This window comes from Mustelus asterias, chromosome 27, assembly GCF_964213995.1.
Source record: "Mustelus asterias chromosome 27, sMusAst1.hap1.1, whole genome shotgun sequence".
Taxonomy (NCBI): domain Eukaryota; kingdom Metazoa; phylum Chordata; class Chondrichthyes; order Carcharhiniformes; family Triakidae; genus Mustelus; species Mustelus asterias.
In genome coordinates this window covers 943,156-966,272 of record NC_135827.1, presented here as the reverse complement: position 1 = coordinate 966,272, position 23,117 = coordinate 943,156, and the positions used below count along the sequence as shown (strand labels likewise).

At 43.4% G+C, this 23,117-nt stretch overlaps 1 protein-coding gene across 1 annotated transcript in view; it reads left to right on the top strand.

The window, feature by feature from the left end:
* The window catches only part of siae (sialic acid acetylesterase), a 93,514-nt gene that overhangs the window by 62,898 nt on the left and 7,499 nt on the right, over window positions 1-23,117 (top strand). Inside the window, exons 7-8 of the mRNA XM_078199231.1 lie at window positions 14,857-14,990; window positions 21,373-21,527. Of these exons, the coding sequence (XP_078055357.1) occupies window positions 14,857-14,990; window positions 21,373-21,527 (289 nt within the window). The remainder of the gene's footprint in view (window positions 1-14,856; window positions 14,991-21,372; window positions 21,528-23,117) is intronic.

Below are 23,117 nucleotides of genomic sequence, written 5' to 3'. Positions count from 1 at the left end.
GTCATGTGACTGGGCAGGACTAGACTAGACAGAGAGAACCCAGATCAGTTGCTGTTTGGGTGCTGTAGCGAGAGGAAGTAGCTGTCTGTCTTTTTCTCTCTCTCTTTCTCTGAAGTTCTGCTGCTTGAAGATAGATCTTTCTCTGGAAACTGCTGTATGGTAGTCAGAAGACAGGTGTTTTTCTGTATCTGTCCAGAGAGGTTAAAAGGTTGGAGGTCTAGCATCCATGTGAGCATTTTCTGGTGCCTGAAGTAGAATTTATATCTCTGGGGATATTGCTTAAATTGGAACTATAGAAAAAGATAGCTGTTCGGAATTGTACTTTATATTTAAATTGGTAAAAGTCATTCTAATTCTCTTTGTTATATTCTAACTGTATTGTTAAGTAAAGATTGTTTTAATAAAAACTATCCAGTGGGTCAATAGAATCACACCTGGAACGAAATACCTTATGTTCACCCTATTGCCAAAAACAAATAAAGTCGGGGTCTAGGCTAACTTCACAATCTACCTTAGATTTCTGATCTGGTCCCTAACAGGTTCCACAAACACTGACTCTCACTGGGGTACAGGTTCCACACACATTGACTTTCACTAGGGGACAGGTTCCACACACATTGACTTTCACTAGGGTATGGGTCCCACACACACTGACTCTCACTGGGGTACAGGTTCCACACACTGACTCTCACTGGGGTACAGGTTCCACACACATTGACTTTCACTAGGGTATGGGTCCCACATACAATGTGTACAAAAGCAGGGGAGTTATACAGGACCTTTATAAAACTATGATCAGGCTCCAATGAGAGTATTGAGTCCAGGTCTGGTCCCCAAACATTTGGAAGAATGAGAGAGTCTATGAGAGAGTGCAATGGATATTTACCAGAATGATTCCAGGAATTTAGCTATAAATTTGGGTTGGAGAAGCATCAGTTAATTTCCGTGGGGGAGGAAAGGTTGAGAGAATACATAAAGTAAATCATTTTCAGGTAAATGGCGCAGGGGAGTGTAAGGAAGAATGTTTCTTCTAAATGGTAATAACCAGGAACTTGCTACTGGCATAGATGGTGGAAATGGAGACGATGAAATATTTCATAAGAAAATTGAATGGGCAATTTGAAGGAAATAAATTTGCAGATCTGTGGGGATAGAGCAAGAGACTGGGACTGATTGGATTGTTCTACAGAGAGCCAGCATACACACAATTGGCTGAATGACCTTCTTTTGTAGCATAATGGCTCCATGAATCTCCAAGCCACACACCATTCTGACTTGGAACTATATAATTATTTCTTCCCTGACATTGGATCAAAATTATATCCACTCCATCTGACGAAGGAGCAGGGCTCCGAAAGCTAATGGCATTTGCTACCAAATAAACCTGTTGGACTTTAACCTGGTGTTGTTAAAACTCTTACTGGATCAAAAAACCAGAACTCCCTTCCTAATAGCACTCTGCAATGAACCCTATACTGCATGGACACATCATCACTTTCTCAAGGGCAAGTAAAGATGTGCAACAAATGCTGGTTTTGGCAGTGATGCTCATATCCCAGGAACACACACAATGGGATGCAACACTGAATGGTTACACGTGTGAAGGGACAGGAGGGATCTTTTACATAAAGGTGGCATGAAGGTACATTTAGATTTGGCACGCACAAATTAACACCTTACAATTTCTACTTCTAAACAAATCGTAGATCACCTGTGAGGTAACTGGACATTAATTGTCCATGTTCTCTTCTTCAGCATCTTTCATGAGAGGGTGTTAGGCTCCAGCCATCATGAGTTTTAAGTTTAAGTTTATTTATTAGTGTCACAAGTAGGCTTACATTAACACTGCAATGAAGTTACTGTGAAAATCCCCTAGTCGCCACACTCCGGCGCTTGTTCGGGTACACTGAGGGTGGATTTAGCATGGCCAATGCACCTAACCTGCACATCGTTCGGACTGTGGGAGGAAACTGAAGCACGCAGAGGAAACCCACGCAAACATGGGAGAATGTGCAAACTCTGCACAGACAGTGACCCAAGCCAGGAATCGAACCCGGGTCCCTGGCGCTGTGAGGCAGCAGTGCTAACCATTGTGCCATTGTGCTACATTAAGGGCTAACAAAGAAAAAACAAAGAAGAACAGCACAGGAACAGGTCTTTCGGCCCACCAAGTCTATGCTGACACAGATGCCTCTCTAATCTAATATTTTCTTGCCTCTATGTGGTCCATATCCCTCTATATTTCCTGCCTATTCATGTATCTATCCAGATGCCTTTTGAATGTTATTATAAAATCTGCTTCCACCACCTTCTCGGCAGCATGTTCCAGACATTCACCACCCTCTGTGTGTAAAACTTGCTCCTTACGTTTTTTAAACTTTCTCCCTCTTACTTTCAACCTATGCCCCTGAGTAATTGACCCTTCAACCCTGGGAAAAAGAGTCTGACTATCCACTCTATTCAAGCCTGTCATAATCTTGTAAACCTATATCAGGTCCCCCCTCATCCTCCCACGCTCCAATGAAAACAGTCCAAGTTTGTTCAACCTTTCAATGTAGTTCATATCCTCAACATCCTGGTAAATCTCTTCTGCATCCTTTCCAGTGCATCAACATCCTTCTGGCAGTGTGGCCACCAGAATTGTACACAATGCTCCAAATGTGGCCGAACCAAAGTCTTACACAACTGCAACATGATTTTGCAATTTCTATACTCAACGCCCCGACCGATGAAGGCCAGCATGCCATACGCCTTCTTGATCACCTTGTCCACCCGAGTTGCCACCTTCAGGGAACTGTGGATCTGCACGCCTAGATCCCTCTGTGTGCTAATATTTCTAAAGGCTCTACTATATACTTTAGTTCTGCCGTAGACCTTCCAAATCGTATCACCTCACATTTGTCTGAGTTAAATTCTAACTGCTATCTTTTGTCCCAGGTTTCCAGCCGATTTATATCCTGCTGTATCCTCTGACAATCCTCCTCACTATCAGCTACTCGCCCAATTTTTGTATCATCTGCAAATTTACAAATCAGACCCCTACATTTTCCTCCAAATCATTTATACATATATTACAAGCAACAGAGGCCCCAGCACTGATCATAGAAATCATAGAAACCCTACAGTGCAGAAGGAGGCCATTCGGCCCATCGAGTCTGCACCGACCACAATCCCACCCAGGCCCTAACCCCCACATATTTACCCGCTAATCCCTCTAACCTACACATCTCAGGACTCTAAGGGGCAATTTTTAACCTGGCCAATCAACCTAACCTGCACATCTTTGGACTGTGGGAGGAAACCGGAGCACCCGGAGGAAACCCACGCAGACACGAGGAGAATGTGCAAACTCCACACAGACAGTGGCCCAAGCCGGGAATCGAACCCAGGTCCCTGGAGCTGTGACGCAGCAGTGCTAACCACTGTGTTACCGTGCCCTGTGATCCTTGTGGAACACTACTTGTCACAGACCTCCAGTTAGAAAAATACCCTTCCACTGCTACTCTCTGCTTTCTATGCCCAAGCCAGTTTTGTTGTCAATGCAGAATCGCCAATCAGAAACTGATAGCCAGGTTCTGCATGCACGAGGATGGCCTCAACCGGGATCTTGGGTTCATGTCACACTATGTGTAACCCCCACCATCTGGCCTGGGCTTGCAAAATCTTGCTAACTGTCCTGGCTTCAGACAATTCACACTTCTTTAACCTGTGATTATCCCTCTCTCCACTTGCTCTGTCTGTTCTTGTAAAGACTTGATTACCTGTAAAGACCCGCATTCCAGCCATTATCTTGCAATTATGCCTTTGTCTATATATGCCGTGTTTGTGAAACCTACCTCTCCACTCACCTGATGAAGGAGCAGCACTCCGAAAGCTCGTGATTCCAAATAAACTGTTGGACTTTAGCCTGGTGTTGTGAGGCTTCTTACTCTTCCAGATGTGAGTACACCCTATCCCTAAGAATCTTCTCCAATACTTTCCCCACTATTGATGTAAGGCTCACAGGCCTGTAATTTCCCGGATTGTTTCCTCTGCCCTTCTTAAACAGGAATAATGTTAGCTACTCTCCAATCCTCTGGTACCTCGCCCATGACTAAAGAGGATACAAAGATTTTGGCCGGCCTCAGCAATTTCTTCCCTCGCGTCTCTCCATAGTCTGGGATAGACCCTATCTGGCTCTGGAGACTTGTCCACCTTAATGTTTTTCAAAACCTCCAATACCTCCTCCCTTTTTATCTTATCATGTCTTAGAATGTCAACATCCTCCTTTCTACACTCACCATCCACCACATCCTTCTCCTTTGTGAATATGATGCAAAGTATTCGTTAAGGACCTCACCCACCTCATCAGGTTCCACGCACAAATTTCCTCCACTGTCCTTCAGTGGACCTACCCTTTCCTTAGCCACCCTCTTCTTCCTTATTTACGCATAAAAGGCATTGGGATTCTCCTTAATCCCGCCTGTCAAGGACATTTCATGGCCCCTTTTTGCTATCCTAAGTCCCTGTTTAAGCTCTTTCCTGCTATCTTTGTATCCCTCAATTTCCTGAAACTTTGTATCCCTCAATTTCCTGAAACTTAAATATGCCACCTTCTTCTTTTTCACTAAGTTCACAATCTCTCTTGTCATCCAGGGTTCCCGAATCTTGCCAACTTTATCCTTCGTATTTACAGAGACATACTTGTCCTTAATTGTTAACAACTGACTTTTAAAAGACTCCCACATATCGGATGTGGATTTACTCTCAAACAGCCACCCGCCACCTACATTCCCTAGCTCCTGCCTAATACTGTCGTAGTTAGCCTTTCCCCAGTTTAGTACTTTTACACTGGGACTACTTCTGTCCTTTTCTACAAGTATCTTGAAAGTTATAGAATTGTGATCACTGTTTCCAAAAATGGTCCCCCACTGAGACATTAATCACCAGTCTGGGTTCGTTTCCCAGAACCAGGTCTAAGATAGCCCCTTCCCTAGTTGGACTATCTACATATTGCCTCAAGAAGCACTCTTGGACACACTGAACAAATTTTGCCAGTCTCTGTTGGGGAAGTTAAAATTGCTCATTACAACAACCCTGTTGTTTTTATATCTTCCCATAATCTGCTGACATATCAGTTCTTCCACTTCATGGTGGCTGTTGGAAGGTCTGTAGTACAACCCCAACAGTGATTGCACCGCTCCTGTTCCTGAGTTCTATCCATATGGCCTCACTGCATGATCTCACCAAGGTGTCCTCCCTCTGTTTAGTTGTGACATTCTCCCTAATCAGTAAAGCAACACCCTCACCTCTTTTGTCACCCTCTCTATCTCCCTGAAATATCAAAATCCTAGAATGCTAAGCTGTCAGTCCTGCCCTTCTTTCATCCAAGTCTCTGGAATTGCCACAACATCATAGTTTCATGTAGTAATCCAAGCTTTAAATTAATCCGCCTTACCTGTCATGCTCCTTACATTAAAGCAAACACACCTCAGACCATCTTTCCTGTCATGTTTTGTATACTCTCGTGTTTTATTTCTCTTAGCCTTACTGGACCTATTCACTGAGTTATCCACAGTTTCTGTACTCTGTACTGTGGCCCTTTTTGATTTTTGTCTTTGGTTTCTCTGCTTTCCACTTTTCTCCTTACTGCCTTTAATTTCTGTCCCCACCTTACTTCCCTCTCACTTTCTGCATCGGTCCCATCCCCCCACCACATTATATGAAACCCTCCCCAACAGCACGAACAAACACTCCCCCTCGGATGTTGGTTCCAGTCCTGCCCAGGTGCAGACCATCCGATTTGTACTGGTCCTACTGCCCCAGAACCGGTTCCAATGTCCCGGGAATTTGAATCCCTCCATCTTGCACCATCCCTAAAGCCACGTATTCATCTTAATTATCCTGACATTCCTACTCTGACTAGCACATGGCATTGGTAGCAATCCTGAGATTACTACCTTTGAGGTCCTACTTTTTAGTTTAACTCCAAACTCACTAAATTCAGCTTGTTGGACCTCATCCCATTTTTACCTATATTGTTGGTGCCTATATGCACCACGACAGCTGGCTGTTCATCTTCCTGCTCCAGAATGCCCTGCAGCCGCTCTGACACATCCATGACCTTTGTACCAGGAAGGGAACATACCAACAGGAGTCTCATTTGCGTCCGCAGAAACGCCTGTCTATTTCTCTTAGAATTGAATCCCCTATCTCACTGCCACTCTTTTTCCTGTCCTCTTGTGCGACAGAGTCAGCCACAGTGCCATGAACCTGGCTGCTTCCTCCTTTCCCTGGTGAGCCATCTCCCCCAACATCATCCAAATTATCCAAGGGTAAGATTAGGGCCAGTCAAGGACAGTAGTGGGAAGTTGTGCGTGGAGTCTGAAGAGATAGGAGAGGCACTAAATGAATATTTTTTGTCGGTATTCTCACTGGAGAGGGACAGTGTTGTCGAGGGGAGTACTGAGATGCAGGCTGTTGGACTGGATGGGATTGAGGTTCATAAGGAGGAGGTGTTAGTAATTCTGGAAAGGGTAAAAATAGATAAGTCCCCTGGACCGGATGGGATTTATCCTAGGATTCTCTGGGAGGCTAGAGAGGAGATTGCAGAACCTTTGGCTTTGATCTTTGTGTCATCATTGTCTACAGGAACAGTGCCAGAAGACTGGAGGATAGCAAATGTTGTCCCCTTGTTCAAGAAGGGGAGTAGGAACAACCCTGGTAATTATAGACCGGTGAGCCTTACTTCTGTTGTGGGCAAAGTTTTGGAAAGGATTATAAGAGATAGGATTTATAATCACCTAGAAAGGAATAATTTGATTAGGGACAGTCAGCACGGTTTTGTGAAGGGTAGGTCGTGCCTCACAAACCTTATTGAGTTCTTTGAGAAGTTGACCAAAGAGGTGGATGAGGGTAAAGCGGTTGATGTGTATATGGATTTCAACAAAGCGTTTGATAAGGTTCCCCATGGTAAGCTTTTGCAGAAAATACGGACACATGAGATTGAGGGTGATTTAGTGGTTTGGATCAGGAATTGGCCAGCTGGAAGAAAACAGAGGGTGGTGGTTGATGCGAAATATTCATCCTGGAGTTCAGTTACTAGTGGTGTACCGCAAGGATCTGTTTTGGGGCCACTACTGTTTGTCATTTTTATTAATGACCTGGATGAGGGCGTAGAAGGATGGATTAGTAAATTTGCGGATGACACTAAAGTCGGTGGAGTTGTAGTCAGTGCGGAGGGAAGTGGCAGGTTACAGAGGGACATAGATAAGCTGCAGAACTGGGCTGAGAGGTGGCAAATGGAGTTTCATGCAGAAAAGTGTGATTCACTTTGGAAGGAGTAACAGGAATACAGAGTACTGGGCTAATGGTAAGATACTTGGTAGTGTGGATGAACAGAGGGATCTAGGTGTCCATGTGCATAGATCCTTGAAAGTTGGCACCCAGGTTGATAGGGTTGTTAAGAAGGTGTACGGTGTGTTAGCTTTTATTGGTAGAGGGATTGAGTTTCGGAGCCAGGAGGTCATGCTGCGAGTGTACAAAACTCTGGTGCGGCCGCATTTGGAGTATTGTGTACAGTTCTGGTCGCTGCATTATAGGAAAGATGTGGAAGTGTTAGAACAAAGAACAATACAGCACAGGAACAGGCCCTTCGGCCCTCCAAGCCCGCGCTGCTCCCCGGTCCAGGATTGAATCCTGAATCCAGGATCCCCGCCCAATTTTCCAGCCTATCTACATACCAATATCCTATCCACCGAGCTGTCCCCCACAGCTACGATGCTTTGTTCATTACAACCTATTAACTCACCCCCACCCCCCCATTCCAGACCATGTGATCTCCAGGGAGAGGCGAAAACCCAGAGTGAAAAACCCCAGGGCCAATATGGGGGAAAAAAAATCTGGGAAATTCCTCTCCGACCCCCTGAGGCGATCGAAACGAGTCCAGGAGATCACAATGGCCCTGATCGGAAAATGCTTCCCAACCCCAGTCATTTCCACTTCCACGAGAAACAAGGAACAATTAGCCCGCGCCGCTCCCTGGTCCAAACTAGACCACTCTTTTGTATCCCTCCATTCCCACTCCGTTCATATAGCTGTCTAGATAAGTCTTAAACGTTCCCAGTGTTTCCGCCTCCACCACCTTGCCCGGCAACACATTCCAGGCCCCCACGACCCTCTGTGTGAAATATGTCCTTCTGATATCTGTGTTAAACCTCCCCCCCTTCACCTTGAACCTATGACCCCTCGTGAACGTCACCACCGACCCGGGGAAAAGCTTCCCACCGTTCACCCTATCTATGCCTTTCATAATTTTATACACCTCTATTAAGTCTCCCCTCATCCTCCGTCTTTCCAAGGAGAACAACCCCAGTTTCCCCAATCTCTCCTCATAACCAAGCCCCTCCATACCAGGCAACATCCTGGTAAACCTCCTCTGTACTCTCTCCAAAGCCTCCACGTCCTTCTGGTAGTGTGGCGACCAGAATTGGACGCAGTATTCCAAATGCGGCCGAACCAACGTTCTATACATCTGCAACATCAGACCCCAACTTTTATACTCTATGCCCCGTCCTATAAAGGCAAGCATGCCATATGCCTTCTTCACCACCTTCTCCAACTGTGACGTCACCTTCAAAGATCTGTGGACTTGCACACCCAGGTCCCTCTGCGTCTCTACACCCTTTATGGTTCTTCCATTTATCGTGTAGCTCCTCCTTACATTATTCCCACCAAAATGCATCACTTCGCATTTATCAGGATTGAACTCCATCTGCCATTTCCTTGCCCAAATTTCCAGCCTATCTATATCCTTCTGTAGCCTCTGACAATGTTCCTCACTATCTGCAAGTCCTGCCAGTTTTGTGTCGTCCGCAAACTTACTGATCACCCCAGTTACTCCTCCTTCCAGATCATTTATATAAATCACAAACAGCAGAGGTCCCAATACAGAGCCCTGCGGTACACCACTAGTCACAGGCCTCCAGCCGGAAAAAGACCTTTCCACTACCACCCTCTGTCTTCTATGACCAAGCCAGTTCTCCACCCATCTAGCCACCTCCCCCTTTATCCCATGGGATCCAACCTTTTTCACTAGCCTACCATGAGGGACTTTGTCAAACGCTTTACTAAAGTCCATATAGACAACATCCACGGCCCTTCCTTCGTCAACCATTTTGGTCACTTCTTCAAAAAACACCACCAGGTTAGTGAGGCATGACCTCCCTCTCACAAAACCATGTTGACTATCGTTAATGAGTTTATTCCTTTCTAAATGCGCATACATCCTATCTTTAAGAATCTTCTCCAACAACTTCCCCACCACGGACGTCAAGCTCACCGGCCTATAATTACCCGGGTTATCCTTCCTACCCTTCTTAAATAACGGGACCACATTGGCTATCCTCCAATCCTCTGGGACCTCACCTGTGTCCAGTGACGAGACAAAGATTTGCGTCAGAGGCCCAACGATTTCACCTCTCGTCTCCCTGAGCAGCCTTGGATAGATTCCATCAGGCCCTGGGGATTTGTCAGTCTTTATATTCTCTAACAAACCTAACACTTCCTCCTTTGTAATGGAGATTTTCTCCAACGGTTCAACACTCCCCTCCGAGACACTCCCAGTCAACACATCCCTCTCCTTTGTGAATACCGACGCAAAGTATTCATTTAGGATCTCCCCTACCTCTTTGGGCTCCAAGCATAAGTCCCCACTTTTGTCCCTGAGAGGTCCGATTTTTTCCCTAACAACCCTTTTGTTCCTAACGTATGAATAAAATGCCTTGGGATTCTCCTTAATCCTGTCTGCCAAGAACATTTCGTGATCCCTTTTTGCTCTTCTAATTCCCCGTTTGAGTATTTTCCTACTTTCATTGTACTCCTCCAGAGCTCCCTCCGTTTTTAGCTGATTGGACCTAACATACGCCTCTCTTTTCCTTTTGACCAGTCCCTCAATTTCCCTGGTTATCCACGGTTCCCTAATCCTACCCTTCCTATCCTTTTTTACAGGCACATGCTTGTCCTGTAGCCCTAACAACCGTTCCTTAAAAGACTGCCACATACCAGATGTGGATTTACCCTCAAACAGCCTCTCCCAATCAAGAGCTGCCAATTTCTGCCTGATCCCAATAAAGTTAGCCTTCCCCCAATCCAACACCTTACCCTTGGGACACCACTCATCCTGTTAGAAAGGGTGCAGAGGAGATTTACCAGGATGTTGCCTGGTTTGGTGGGAAAATCGAATGAGGAAAGGCTGAGGGACTTGAGGTTGTTTTCATTGGAGAGAAGAAGGTTAAGAGGTGACTTAATAGAGGCATACAAGATGATCAGAGGATTAGATAGGGTGGATAGTGAGAGCCTTTTTCCTCGGATGGTGATGGCTAACACGAGGGGACATAGCTTTAAATTGAGGGGTGATAGATATAGAACAGATGTTAGAGGTAGGTTCTTTACTCAGAGAGTAGTAAGGGCGTGGAATGCCCTGCCTGCAGCTGTAGTGGACTCGTCAACATTAAGAGCATTCAAATGGTTATTGGATAAACATATGGATGATATTTGGAATAGTGTAGATTAGAGGGGCTTTCGATTGGTTTCACTGGTCGGCGCAACATCGAGGGCTGAAGGGCCTGTACTGCGCTTCTATGTTCTATGAAACATGGATCCAAAAGATTCTCCAGCTCTCTATCTGTATCTATATTGTGAATAGATAATTTTTACTCAGTATTATTTCTCTCTCCCTCTATTTTATCAGCCCAGATTTTTATGTCCTTCAGGTTGAGAGTATGTTTGACTCTATCCTGGTTGTTTCAAAGTTGGTTTCTGCATAGAGTATGTGAGATTTCCTTGGCAATAAATAGTCAATATTGTGTGACTCTGAGCCCTGTTAACCATTTCATGTTGTGCTGTTATCAAGTAACTGAACAGATCTGAGGCTCATTCTTCAGCGCAAGTCCAGCAGCGTGTTGCTTCTTATGTAACTGAGCATATTTGCACATATACAATAGTATCTTAGTATCATATTACACACTATCTGACACAAACCACTTGTGGAATTTCAGGTGATTTTATCGGGTCTGTCCAGAAATCTTCCATCCTGGAATGTACAGATTGACACCTTTTCATTGGATTTGACCCAGGTGATCATATTCATCAGAAAATGATTTTAGACAAATTCTGATTTGGTGATGTGATTTGTCCGTCTCTGTCTTCTATCCTCAATCACTCCCTCTGATTCTATGTATCTGATTATCATTCTATCTCATCTATGAGCCCTGGAAAAACTTTACAGTCCAATTCAATATTCTCAAATCTTTAAAATATAGATCAACATTCCCACAGAGTCCCAGATTTTTGTACATTCTATTTGTTTGTTCTTTATAGAATCATAGAATCATAGAAACCCTACAGTGCAGAAGGAGGCCATTCGGCCCATCGAGTATGCACCGACCACAATCCCACCCAGGCCCTACCCCCACATATTTACACGCTAATCCACGCATCCCAGGACTCTAAGGGGCAATTTTTAACCTGGCCAATCAACCTAACCCGCACATCTTTGGATCATTTCAAAATTATTCTACATCCAAATGGAAGCATTGTAGGCAGAACTCATCAGTTCAATGTTCAATTTTATTTCTCACAAAACTCAGGACCAACTGCTTTCCATTAGTTGCTTTTAATGAAAATTTAATTAATCCCTCAAAATTAAAGTGAAATGTCCTTCCTGAGTGCTTGAAACAGCAACTTGTATCAATTTATTTGATCAATTCTAATCTCAGAAACAGTGGTGTGCAGGCTTAGTGGTTTTACATTAGCAACAAGTGTTTGCAGTAAGAACATAAGAACTAGGAGCAGGAGTAGGCCATCTGGCCCCTCGAGCCTGCTCCGCCATTCAATAAGATCATGGCTGATCTTTTCATGGACTCAGCTCTACTTACCCGCCCGCTCACCATAACTCTTAATTCCTTTACTGTTCAAAAATTTATCTATCCTTGCCTTAAAAACGTTCAATGAGGTAGCCTCAACTGCTTCACTGAGCAGGGAATTTCACAGATTCACAACTCTTAGTGTGAAGACGTTCCTCCTCAACTCAGTCCTAAATCTGCTTCCCCTTATTTTGAGGCTATGCCCCTAGTTCTAGTTTCACCCACCAGTGGAAACAACTTCCCTGCTTCTATCTTATCTATTCCCTTCATAATCTTATATACTTCTATAAGATCTCCCCTCATTCTTCTGAATTCCAATGAGTATAGCCCCAGTCTACTCAGTCTCTCCTCATAAGCCAACCCTCTCAACGCTGGAATCAACCAAGTGAATCTCCTCTGCACCCCCTCCAGTGCCAGTATATCCTTTCTCAAGCAAGGAGACCAAAACTGTACATAGTACTCCAGGTGTGGCCTCACCGGCACCTTATACAGCTACAATATAATCTCGCTGTTTTTAAACTCCATCCCTGCAGCAATGAAGGACAAAATTCCATTTGCCTTCTTAATTACCTGCTGCACCTGCAAACAAACTCCTTGAGATTCCTGCACAAGGACACCCAGGTCCCTCTGCACAGCAGCATGCTGCAATTTTTTACCATTTAAATAATAGTCCATTTTGCTGTTATTCCTACCAAAATGGATGACCTCACATTTACCAACATTGTACTCCATCTGCCAGACCCTCGCCCCCTCACTTAGATTATCGATATCCCTTTGCAGACTTTCAGCATCCTCTGCACACTTTGCTCTTCCACCCATCTTAGTGTCATCTGCGAATTTTGACACACTACACTTGGTCCCCAACTCCAAATCATCTATGTAAATTGTAAACAATTGCAGTCCCAACACTGATCTCTGAGGCACACCACTAGTCACTGATCGCCAACCAGAAAAACACCCATTTACTCCCACTCTTTGGACATGGACATGGTTTCCATATCACCATGCTCCCCTTCAGCAACATTCAGATGATAACAAATTACCCTGAATAGATTACAGTCAAGTCTGAAAGGCAAAGCCTTTGGTCCAAATTGTCACCACACATTTCATGTCTGCCAATATCTGCAAATATGTTCTTTAATTCTTCAAACTGGGTCACTTGATGCAGCATGATTATTCATGTGGACCATGGTCACCAAACCAAAAGTAGAATTCATTGTAACTCTGTTTAAAAGTTCAGAGGGTTGATTAATTTGTCAAATCATAATTTCTTTCTGTCATCATTGGGAAATGTTCATTTAGGATTAAGAAACTTAAAAGTTAATAATGCTTGAAATTATATGTATATATCACATTCAAAAATACAAACAATGTTGTGTGGTGAACTAAACTGAATAATCAGCCATCAGCAGAAATAGTTAACTTCACTTTTTCTAATATATTAGAGCAAACATTGTCAGATAACTGCAATTGAAGCACGTGACAAAATTATTAAAAAGAATCCCAATTTTTATTGAAAGTCCATTAAAACAACAGAAATCATTTGTTTTCAAAAATATCTTATCATAGAAATCATAGAAACCCTACAGTACAGAAAGAGGCCATTCGGCCCATCGAGTCTGCACCGACCACAATCCCACCCACGCCCTACCCCCATATCCCTACATATTTTACCCATTAATCCCTCTAACCTACACATCTCAGGACACTAAGGGGCAATTTTAGCATGGCCAATCAACCTAACCCACACATCTTTGGACTGTGGGAGGAAACCGGAGCACCCGGAGGAAACCCACGCAGACACGAGGAGAATGTGCAAACTCCACACAGACAGTGACCCAAGCCGGGAATCGAACCTAGGTCCCTGGAGCTGTGAAGCAGCAGTGCTAACCACTGTGCTACCGTGTCTTCAGGGAGAACTGTATTTCACGTTAAATTTCAATAGTTTAAAAAATTTTCAGCACTTTTCAAAAGTGATCACAAAAGAAAAATAATTTTTCAGCACCTTTCTAAATGACTATAATAATGTTGAACATAACTGAAGAAAAGGTCAGCTTTTAGTGAAATTAAGCTTTCAACACTAATTGGGCAGAAAAGGGCAGAGCTCTCCACAACTTGTGAGCTAAGTAGCAGCATTCACACCTGCTTCTTTCAAATGAATCTAACATGTTCTCCAAATTCAGTGCACAATCTTGTATCGAAATGAACTCATTTAACAATCATACTTTCATGCTTATATACAACTTAGAAATATTGATTCCTGTAATAGACTGTGAGCTCCAGTTGCCAAACTTTGTGTTATTTTCCAGGTCTTGAGCACAGTTTCAACCAGTTCAAATTCAAACATACAACCAATTTCCCAAAAACAATATATGTGCATACATGTAGAACAATAACCAAACTTAAAAAAGCACACACCAATATCTACAGTGGGTTGAACAGAATAGTGGGTGACTTCTGTTTTGGGCTTTTAAAAATTTTTCTTCCTAACTATGTTTCCTCAACTATCTTTTAACCTTTTTCCTTCCTTAAACCAACCTATCTGTCATTAATCAAGAACTGGGTTGGGATCCTAAGCTGCCCTCATGTGACCCTTCCATGCATGCAGTCTTTAATCATTGTAACCCGTCTTTGAGTATATGGAGAGGGTAATCCCCTTCCAGGTGACACCATTTTTTACTATGAGACTAATTTTACAGTTTATAAACAGGGTCCTTTTTGGGCCCAAACCTTTTTTAATATTGTTTGTCTTTCCACTGGGTGTTTTGTGTGAATCTTTGATTTGGGAATAAGGTTCTGCACACTATTCTATGTCTGAACAACTCTCTTTATAATACTGACCCGACGGAAGTTGTTGATTTTGGTGGTCTTTGGTTGAATGGCGAAAGTGACACTAAAGACTTTGCCCATCAAGTTAATCAGAGGCTTATTGTTCCATATGATTTGCTTGTAGGTGAAGCAAACACAGACTATCACAATGCAGAGTATAACTGCACATTCCCAGCTATGATTGAGGATTGGAGGCAGAGTTTCCATCAGGGATCAGGAGGAGCCACAGAAATAGACTTTCCTTTTGGATTTGTCCAGGTAATTGAAAACTAAAATAAAAGTAAAATACTGATGTGTTGTAGAGGGTGCTGTACAATTACATCTATCCAATTTCACACTATGTTACCATTCAGGTGTAGAGGTTCTTGGGATCCTTTCTCCTTGCATGAATCTTGACTAAGAGTCATAGGCTGGAATTTTACCGCCTCACCCATCCTGAAATCGGGGCGGACGAGGTTCGCAGAACGGAATTCTCTGTTGGCCTCGGGTGGGATTTTACGAGCCTCGCCCAAGCGAGGTCGTAAAATAGCAGTCATAGAGTCATACAGTGCAGAAAAGGCCCTTCGGCCAATCAAGTCAACACTGACAATATCTACCACTAAAGGCATCTTCATCCCACTTTCCTGCACTTGTCCCATATCCTTGAATATTATGATATCTCAAGTGCTCATCCAAATGTTTTTTTGAAGGTTGTAATGTTTCAGGCCTCAACTAATATATAAAGCTAAAACCAGATTAGTAGCCCGTGGGTATGAGGAACATTTGGATGGGAGGGGAGAGACATTAGGGTTGATTCACCCACAGTAAGGAAAGTGACACTGAAATTTTTTTTCGCTGTTCTAGCATCTCATAATTGGATGTGTAAATCAATTGATATCAAAGCAGCATTTCTGCAGGGCCAAACATTTCAAAAAAAGTTTTTTGAGGCCACCCAAAGAAGCATTTGTGGAAATTAAATAAATGTGTATATGGGTTAAGCGATGCATCAAGGGTTTGGTATTTCTCTGTACAATCTGTATTACTGAAGACTGGCTGTGTCCAGTTAAAAGCAGATCCAGTAATGTTTTACTGGAAGGCTGAAGGAAAATTAGTTGGATTTTTATAATGCACGTGGATGATTTCCTATGGGGTGGCACAGAAGAATTTGTAAAAAGGATAATTGAGAAGCTGAAAACAGAATTTAAAGTAGGGACTCAAGCTGCTGGTGCTTTTCGATATCTTGGTCTTGATATCTGACAAAGTACATCTGGTGTAACGATGAGTCCAGTAAGAAGTTTAACAACACCAGGTTAAAGTCCAACAGGTTTATTTGGTAGCAAAAGCCACACAAGCTTTCGAGGCTCTGAGCCCCTTCTTCAGGTGAGTGTGAGTCAACAGGGATATCTAAACAGTATTGATCCCATTCCCATCACCAGAAAAAGATCAATGGAAAAAGAGGAACAGGCCAATGAAAAAGAAACAGAGTTGTTGAGGAGTATGATAGGACAGCTAAATTGGCTATGCACACAGACAAGACCAGATGGGAGCTATAATGTCCTAGGGCTCAGTAATATGTTGAAGCGTGCCACAGTCATAGAGACCTTGCAGGCTAATAAAACATTTAAAAAGTTAAAATTAGATGAGTGTGTAATTAAATTCCCAGCATTAGGAGAACCGGAAGATATGAAATTGGTTGTGTTCAGTAATGCTTCACATGCCAATCTACCAGATGGACATTCGAGCGGTGCTGGATTCACAATATTCCTGGTGGGTAAGGAAGGAAAATGTTGCCCCTTGGCCTGGGAAGCAAAGAAAATAAAAAGGGTAGTCAAAAGCATATTGGCAGCTGAAACCCTAGAGTTAGTGGAGGCGTTGGATATGGGGATATATTTGTCAGACATATTAACAGAATTAGTTTTTATGGGCACATCAGGTAAGAAAGTACCAATTGAGTGTTATGTGGACAAACGGTCTTTATGGGACAATGTTCACTCAACAAAAAGTGTAGCGGAAAAAAGATTAAAAATTGATTTGGCCAGCATTAAGCAAATGCTGGAAAACATGGAAGTTTCCAAAGTTAACTGGGTCGGTGCAAATCTACAGGTATCCGACTGTTTTACAAAAAGGGGTGCAGGTACTGGAAAGTTATTAAGAATAATGGAGGATGGTTGTCTTAAATTATTTTGAAAAAAAACCAAAGGGAATCTGTTAGAATGTAACCGGTGACAACTTTGTATTGGATGTAATCTGACCAATGGGAACAAGATGTAAGGGTCAGCTGACCCAGTAAACCATGGAACCAATTACAGAATGATGTAATAGTCAGCTGACCAGCTGATTCACGATAAATAAGAAGCTGTTTAAAATTGTGGAGAGCTTGGAGTGGCCAAGGGTGAGGCCCCAAGTTTGGAGTAATGATCTTTTATTAAACCCTTTCTTTGATTTATAAGTTGGAGTAGGTTTTGTTGTATTTTCATTATCTGCATTTTGAAGAGTTCCTTCTGAAGAAACAACAGCTAGGGTGTAGAGAAAGATCAGCTTAATATGAGGTCGGTCCATTCAAATGTCTGATGGCAGCAGGGAAGAAGCTGTTCTTGAGTCGGTTGGTATGTGATCTCAGACCTTTGTATCTTTTTCCCAATGGAAGAAAGTGGAAGAGAGAATGTCTGGGATGTGTGATTTGATTTGATTTATTATGTCACATGTATTAGTATACAGTGAAAAGTATTGTTTTTTGCACGCTATACAGCCAAGGTATATCGTTCATAGAGAAGGAAAGGAGAGAGTGCAGAATGTAGTGTTACAGTCATAGCTTGGGTGTAGAGAAAGATCAACTTAGTGCAAGGTAGGTCCATTCAAATGTCTGATGGCAGCCGGGAAGAAGCTGTTCTGAAGGACTTGTCTAATGAAGAGAGATTAAGCGGTTCAAGCCTATACTCCCTGGAGTTTAGAAGCATGAGAGGAGATCATATTGAGGTATATAAGATGCTAAAGTGGATTGATTGGGTAGACATAGAATAGATGTTTCCCCTTGTTGGACATTCTAGAATGAGAGGCCATAGCTTTAGGCTAAGTGGTGGCAGGATGGTTGGCAGGATGTGACTACTGCTCTACTACAGGGTTCAGCTTTTGGGGGGCCTCAACTTCTTACAATCTATATAAATGACTTAGATGCAGGGACTATGGTTGCAAAATTTGTTGACGCAATGATAGATAAAAAGTGAATTGTGAAGAGGACATAAAGGGGCTACAAAGGAACATAGGTTAAGTGGGAGGAAAAAACTCTGGCAAATGGAGTATAATATGGGCAAATGTGAAATTGTCCATTTTGGCAGGAAGAATAAAAGAGAAATTAAAAAGCTTATTATTTAAATAGTGAGAGATTGCAAAGCTCTGAGGTGCAGAGGGATCTGGGCGTCTTGGTGCATGAATCAAGTATACAGGTAATTCGGCAAGGTATTAGAATGTTATCATTTATTGTGAGGGGAATTGATTACAATTATGCTTCAGTTGTACAGGATACTAGTGAGATCACTACAAACAGCCCAAAAGAAGTGGAAGAACGGATACGTCAGGAGATAATGGATAGGTGCAGGAAAAATAGGGTTGTTGTAGTGGGAGATTTCAATTTCCCTGGTATAGACTGGAAATCGTGTAGGGCTGGGAAGGAATTTGTAAAATGCCTACAGGAAGGTTCTTTGGAACAATATGTAGATAGCCCGACTAGAGAGGGGGCTATACTGGACCTAGTACTGGGGAATGAGCCCGGTCAGGTCTTCAAAGTTTCGGTAGGGGAACATGTGGCAAATAGTGACCACAATTCTGTTAGCTTTAGGATAGTGATGGAAAAGGATGAGTGGTGTCCCAAGGGTAAGGTGTTGGATTGGGGGAAGGCTAACTTTAGTGGGATTAGGCAGAAATTGGCAGCTCTTGATTGGGAGAGGCTGTTTGAGGGTAAATCCACATCTGGCATGTGGGAGTCTTTTAAGGAACAGTTGTTAGGGCTGCAGGATAGGATGTGCCTGTAAAAAAGAAGGATAGGAAGGGTAGGATTCGAGAACCGTGGATAACCAGGGAAATTGAGGGATTGGTCAAAAAGAGAAGAGAGGCGTACGTTAGGTCCAGGCAGCTAAAAACGGAGGGAGCTCTGGAGGAATACAAAGAAAGTAGGAAAGAACTCAAACGAGGAATTAGAAGCGCAAAAAGGGGTCACGAAATGTTCTTGGCAGACAGGATTAAGGAGAATCCCAAGGCATTTTATTCATACGTTAGGAACAAAAGGATTGTCAGGGAAAAAATCGGACCTCTCAGGGACAAAAGTGGGGAATTATGCTTAGAGCCCAAAGAAGTAGGGGAGATCCTAAATGAATACTTTGCGAGGGTATTCACAAAGGAGAGGGATGTGTTGACTGGGAGTGTCTCGGAGGGGAGTGTTGACCCGTTAGAGAAAATCTCCATTACAAGGGAGGAAGTGTTAGGTTTGTTAGAGAATATAAAGACTGACAGATCCCCAGGGCCTGATGGAATCTATCCAAGGCTGCTCAGGGAGACGAGAGATGAAATCGCTGGGCCTCTGGCGCAAATCTTTGTCTCGTCACTGGACACAGGTGAGGTCCCAGAGGATTGGAGGATAGCTAATGTGGTCCCGTTATTCAAGAAGGGTAGGAAGGATAACCCGGGTAATTATAGGCCGGTGAGTTTGACGTCCGTGGTAGGGAAGTTGTTGGAGAGGATTCTTAGAGATAGGATGTATGCGCATTTAGAAAGGAATAAACTCATTAACGATAGTCAGCATGGTTTTGTGAGAGGGAGGTCATGCCTCACTAACCTGGTGGAGTTTTTTGAAGAAGTGGCTAGAATGGTTGACGAGGGAAGGGCCGTGGATGTCGTCTATATGGACTTTATTAAAGCGTTTGACAAAGTCCCTCATGGTAGGTTGGTGCAAAAGGTTGGATCTCATGGGATAAAGGGGGAGGTGGCTAGATGGGTGGAGAACTGGCTTGGTCACAGAAGACAGAGGTGGTAGTGGAAGGGTCTTTTTCCGGCTGGATGCCTGTGACTAGTGGTGTTCTGCAGGGCTCTGTATTGGGACCTCTGCTGTTTGTGATTTATATAAACGATCTGGAAGAAGGTGTAACTGGGGTGATTAGTAAGTTTACGGATGAAACGAAAATGGCTGGACTTGCAGATAGTGAGGAACATTGTCAGAGGCTACAGAAGGATATAGATAGGCTGGAAATTTGGGCAAAGAAATGGCAGATGGAGTTCAATCCAGATAAATGCGAAGTGATGCATTTTGGTAGAACTAACGTAGGGGGGAGCTATACGATAAATGGCAGAACCATAAAGGGTGTAGATACGCAGAGGGACCTGGGTGTGCAAATCCACAGATCCTTGAAGGTAACGTCACAGGTAGAGAAGGTAGTGAATAAGGCATATGGCATGCTTGCCTTTATAGGACGGGGCATAGAGTATAAAAGTTGGGGTCTGATGTTGCAGTTGTACAGAACATTGGTTCGGCTGCATTTGGAATACTGCGTCCAGTTCTGGTCGCCACACTACCAGAAGGATGTGGAGGCTTTGGAGAGAGTGCAGAGGAGGTTTACCAGGATGTTGCCTGGTATGGAAGGACTTAGTTATGAGGAGAGATTGGGTAAACTGGGGTTGTTCTCACTGGAAAGACGGAGGATGAGGGGTGACCTAATAGACGTGTATAAAATTATGAAAGGCATGGATAGGGTGAACGGCGGGAAGCTTTTTCCCAGGTCGGTGGTGACGTTCACGAGGGGTCATAGGTTCAAGGTGACGGGGGGAGGTTTAACACGGATATCAGAAGGACGTATTTTACACAGAGGGTGGTGGGGCCTGGAATGTGCTGCCGGGCAAGGTGGTGGAGGCGGACACACTGGGAACGTTTAAGACTTATCTAGGTAGCCACATGAACGGAGTGGGAATGGAGGGATACAAAAGAATGGTCTAGTTTGGACCAGGGAGCGGCGCGGGCTTGGAGGGCTGAAGGGCCTGTTCCTGTGCTGTATTGTTCTTTGTTGTTTGTTTGTATCACATTTGGAGTATTGTGTAGTGTTGGGCTCCTTATTTAAGGAAAGATGTAAATGCATTAGAAGCAGTTCAGAGAAGGTTTACTATATATCAGGAATGGGTGGGGTTTCTTATGAGGAAAGATTAGAGATGTTAGGTTTGTATCCACTGGAGTTCAGAAGAGTAAGATCAAAATCTTTAACATCCTGAGGTCTATTGACAGGGTGGATGTGGAGAGGGTGTTTTTTGTTGTTGAAGGATCGAGAAGTAGAGGTCACTGTTTAAAAATAGATGGTCGCTTATGTAAGAAGGTGATGAGAATTTTTTCCTGTTGAGGATCGTAAGTCTCTGGAACTCTCTTCCTTCAAAGGCAGTGGAAGCAGAGTCTCTGAATAATTTTAAGGCAGAGCCAGATAGATTCTTGATTAACAAGAGGGCTGAACAGTTATGGGGGCAGGAATATGGGATTCAAGTTACAATCAGAGCAGCCAGAATCTGATTGAATGGAGGAGCAGGCTTGAGAATCCAAATGGTCCTTCCTTCTCCAAATTTGTTTATTAATTTTGTTTTTGTATGTACAAATTCTAGTTAATAAAGATTGCTGGAATGATTCTTCCTGTAGCTGTCCACCTACCACCATGCTGTCCCAGATGATTCTTTTTCATGGATACGCTGGCATCAGACTGCTGATTTTGGTTATGCTCCAAACCCAAAGATGAAGAGAACATTCATGGCAGTTACAATGGATCTGGGTGATGAGAAATCTCCTTTTGGCACGTATGTAGCAAAGTTTCAAATGGGCATTTGCACTATATCTGGGTAACTCCAATCACATGCATCCGGATTCATAACCAGCTGTGAAGGGCTGCACATACACAATGTACATATTGCTCTGAAGTGACACAGGAGCAGGAGAGGGGAAGAAATCATCAGGTGATCACAGCAGCCAGAGTAGCAGTAACCATAAGGAACAGGTTTTGTAAGATTACCTGAGCAGAAGAACTGCATGTGAAATAAAGGAGCCACATGGCAATCTATCCTAAGATAAAGAAATTGCTTTCAATAGTGTTACCATCCTCAAGACAGATCAGTCTGCTTTTACAACCAGGCACAAGCAGCACCAATTTGTGCACAGTAAGATCCCAAAAAGAGATTGAGTGAGTAAGGCACATTTGCCAGGAGCCCAAGAGAACACCTGTTCCTTTTTACTCTGCCATGAAATATTTTACACCTGTGCAAAGATGTAGACAGTGCCTTAGTTTAACATTACAACTGAAAATGCTACACCGTATACAATGACGCGCAGCCAAGTATAGAAAAAAACCACACCAATCTGGAAGGCAGAGCAAAGATAGGCATATTAAAGCACAAGGGAAGATGGCAAGACTGATTGGCATTTATTTTAATGCAAGGAGTCTTACAGGTCAGGCTGAGGATGTTGATTAAGTAAGAGTTTTAACAACACCAGGTTAAAGTCCAACAGGTTTATTTGGTAGCAAATGCCATTAGCTTTCGGAGCGCTGCTCCTTCGTCAGATGGAGTGGATATCTGCTCACAAACAAGGCATACAGAGACACAAAATCAAGTTACAGAATACTGATTAGAATGCAAATGTTTACAGCCAACCAGGTCTTAAAGATACAGACAATGTGAGTGGAGGGAACATTAGGCACAGGTTAAAGAAATGTGTATTGTCATGATGTTGATTAACACATGGGAGTATGATATTATTGCTATCACACAGACATAGTTGAGGAAGGGGCAGAGTAGACAGCTCAATATTCTGGGGTAAGTTCAGTAGTTTTGCAGATGACATGAAAGTTGGTGGTGTGGTGAATCACTGCCTGAGATTACAGGACAATATAGACGAACTGGTCAGATGGACTGAACTGTGGCCAATTAAATTTAACCTTGCAAAGAGTGAGGTGGTGCATTTTGGGAGGGCTAACAAGGCAAGGGAACAAACAATGAATAGTAGGAAGCTCGGAAGTACAGAGGACCAGAGGGATCTTGGGGTGCATGTCTAAAGATCCCTGAAGGCAGCAGGACAGGTAAATAAGGTGGTTAACTTGGGATACTTGCCTTTATTAGCCGAGGCATAGAATATAAGAGCATGGAGATTATGATAGAGCTGTGAAAGGAGGCTGGCTCGACTGCGGTTGTTTTCCTTAGAGCAGAGAAGACTGAGGGAGAGCTGATTGAGGTGTACAAAATCCAGCAGAATGGTGAAGCTGGTTGGCTGTTGGGATGAAGATTTGTGGAGGAGCTGTTGTCAAGGAACAGTTAAACCCCAAACACTACTACAATGTTTCCCTCCCTCCCTCCTTCCTCCTCTAACCAAAAAAAAAGTCACTGTGACGACCACAA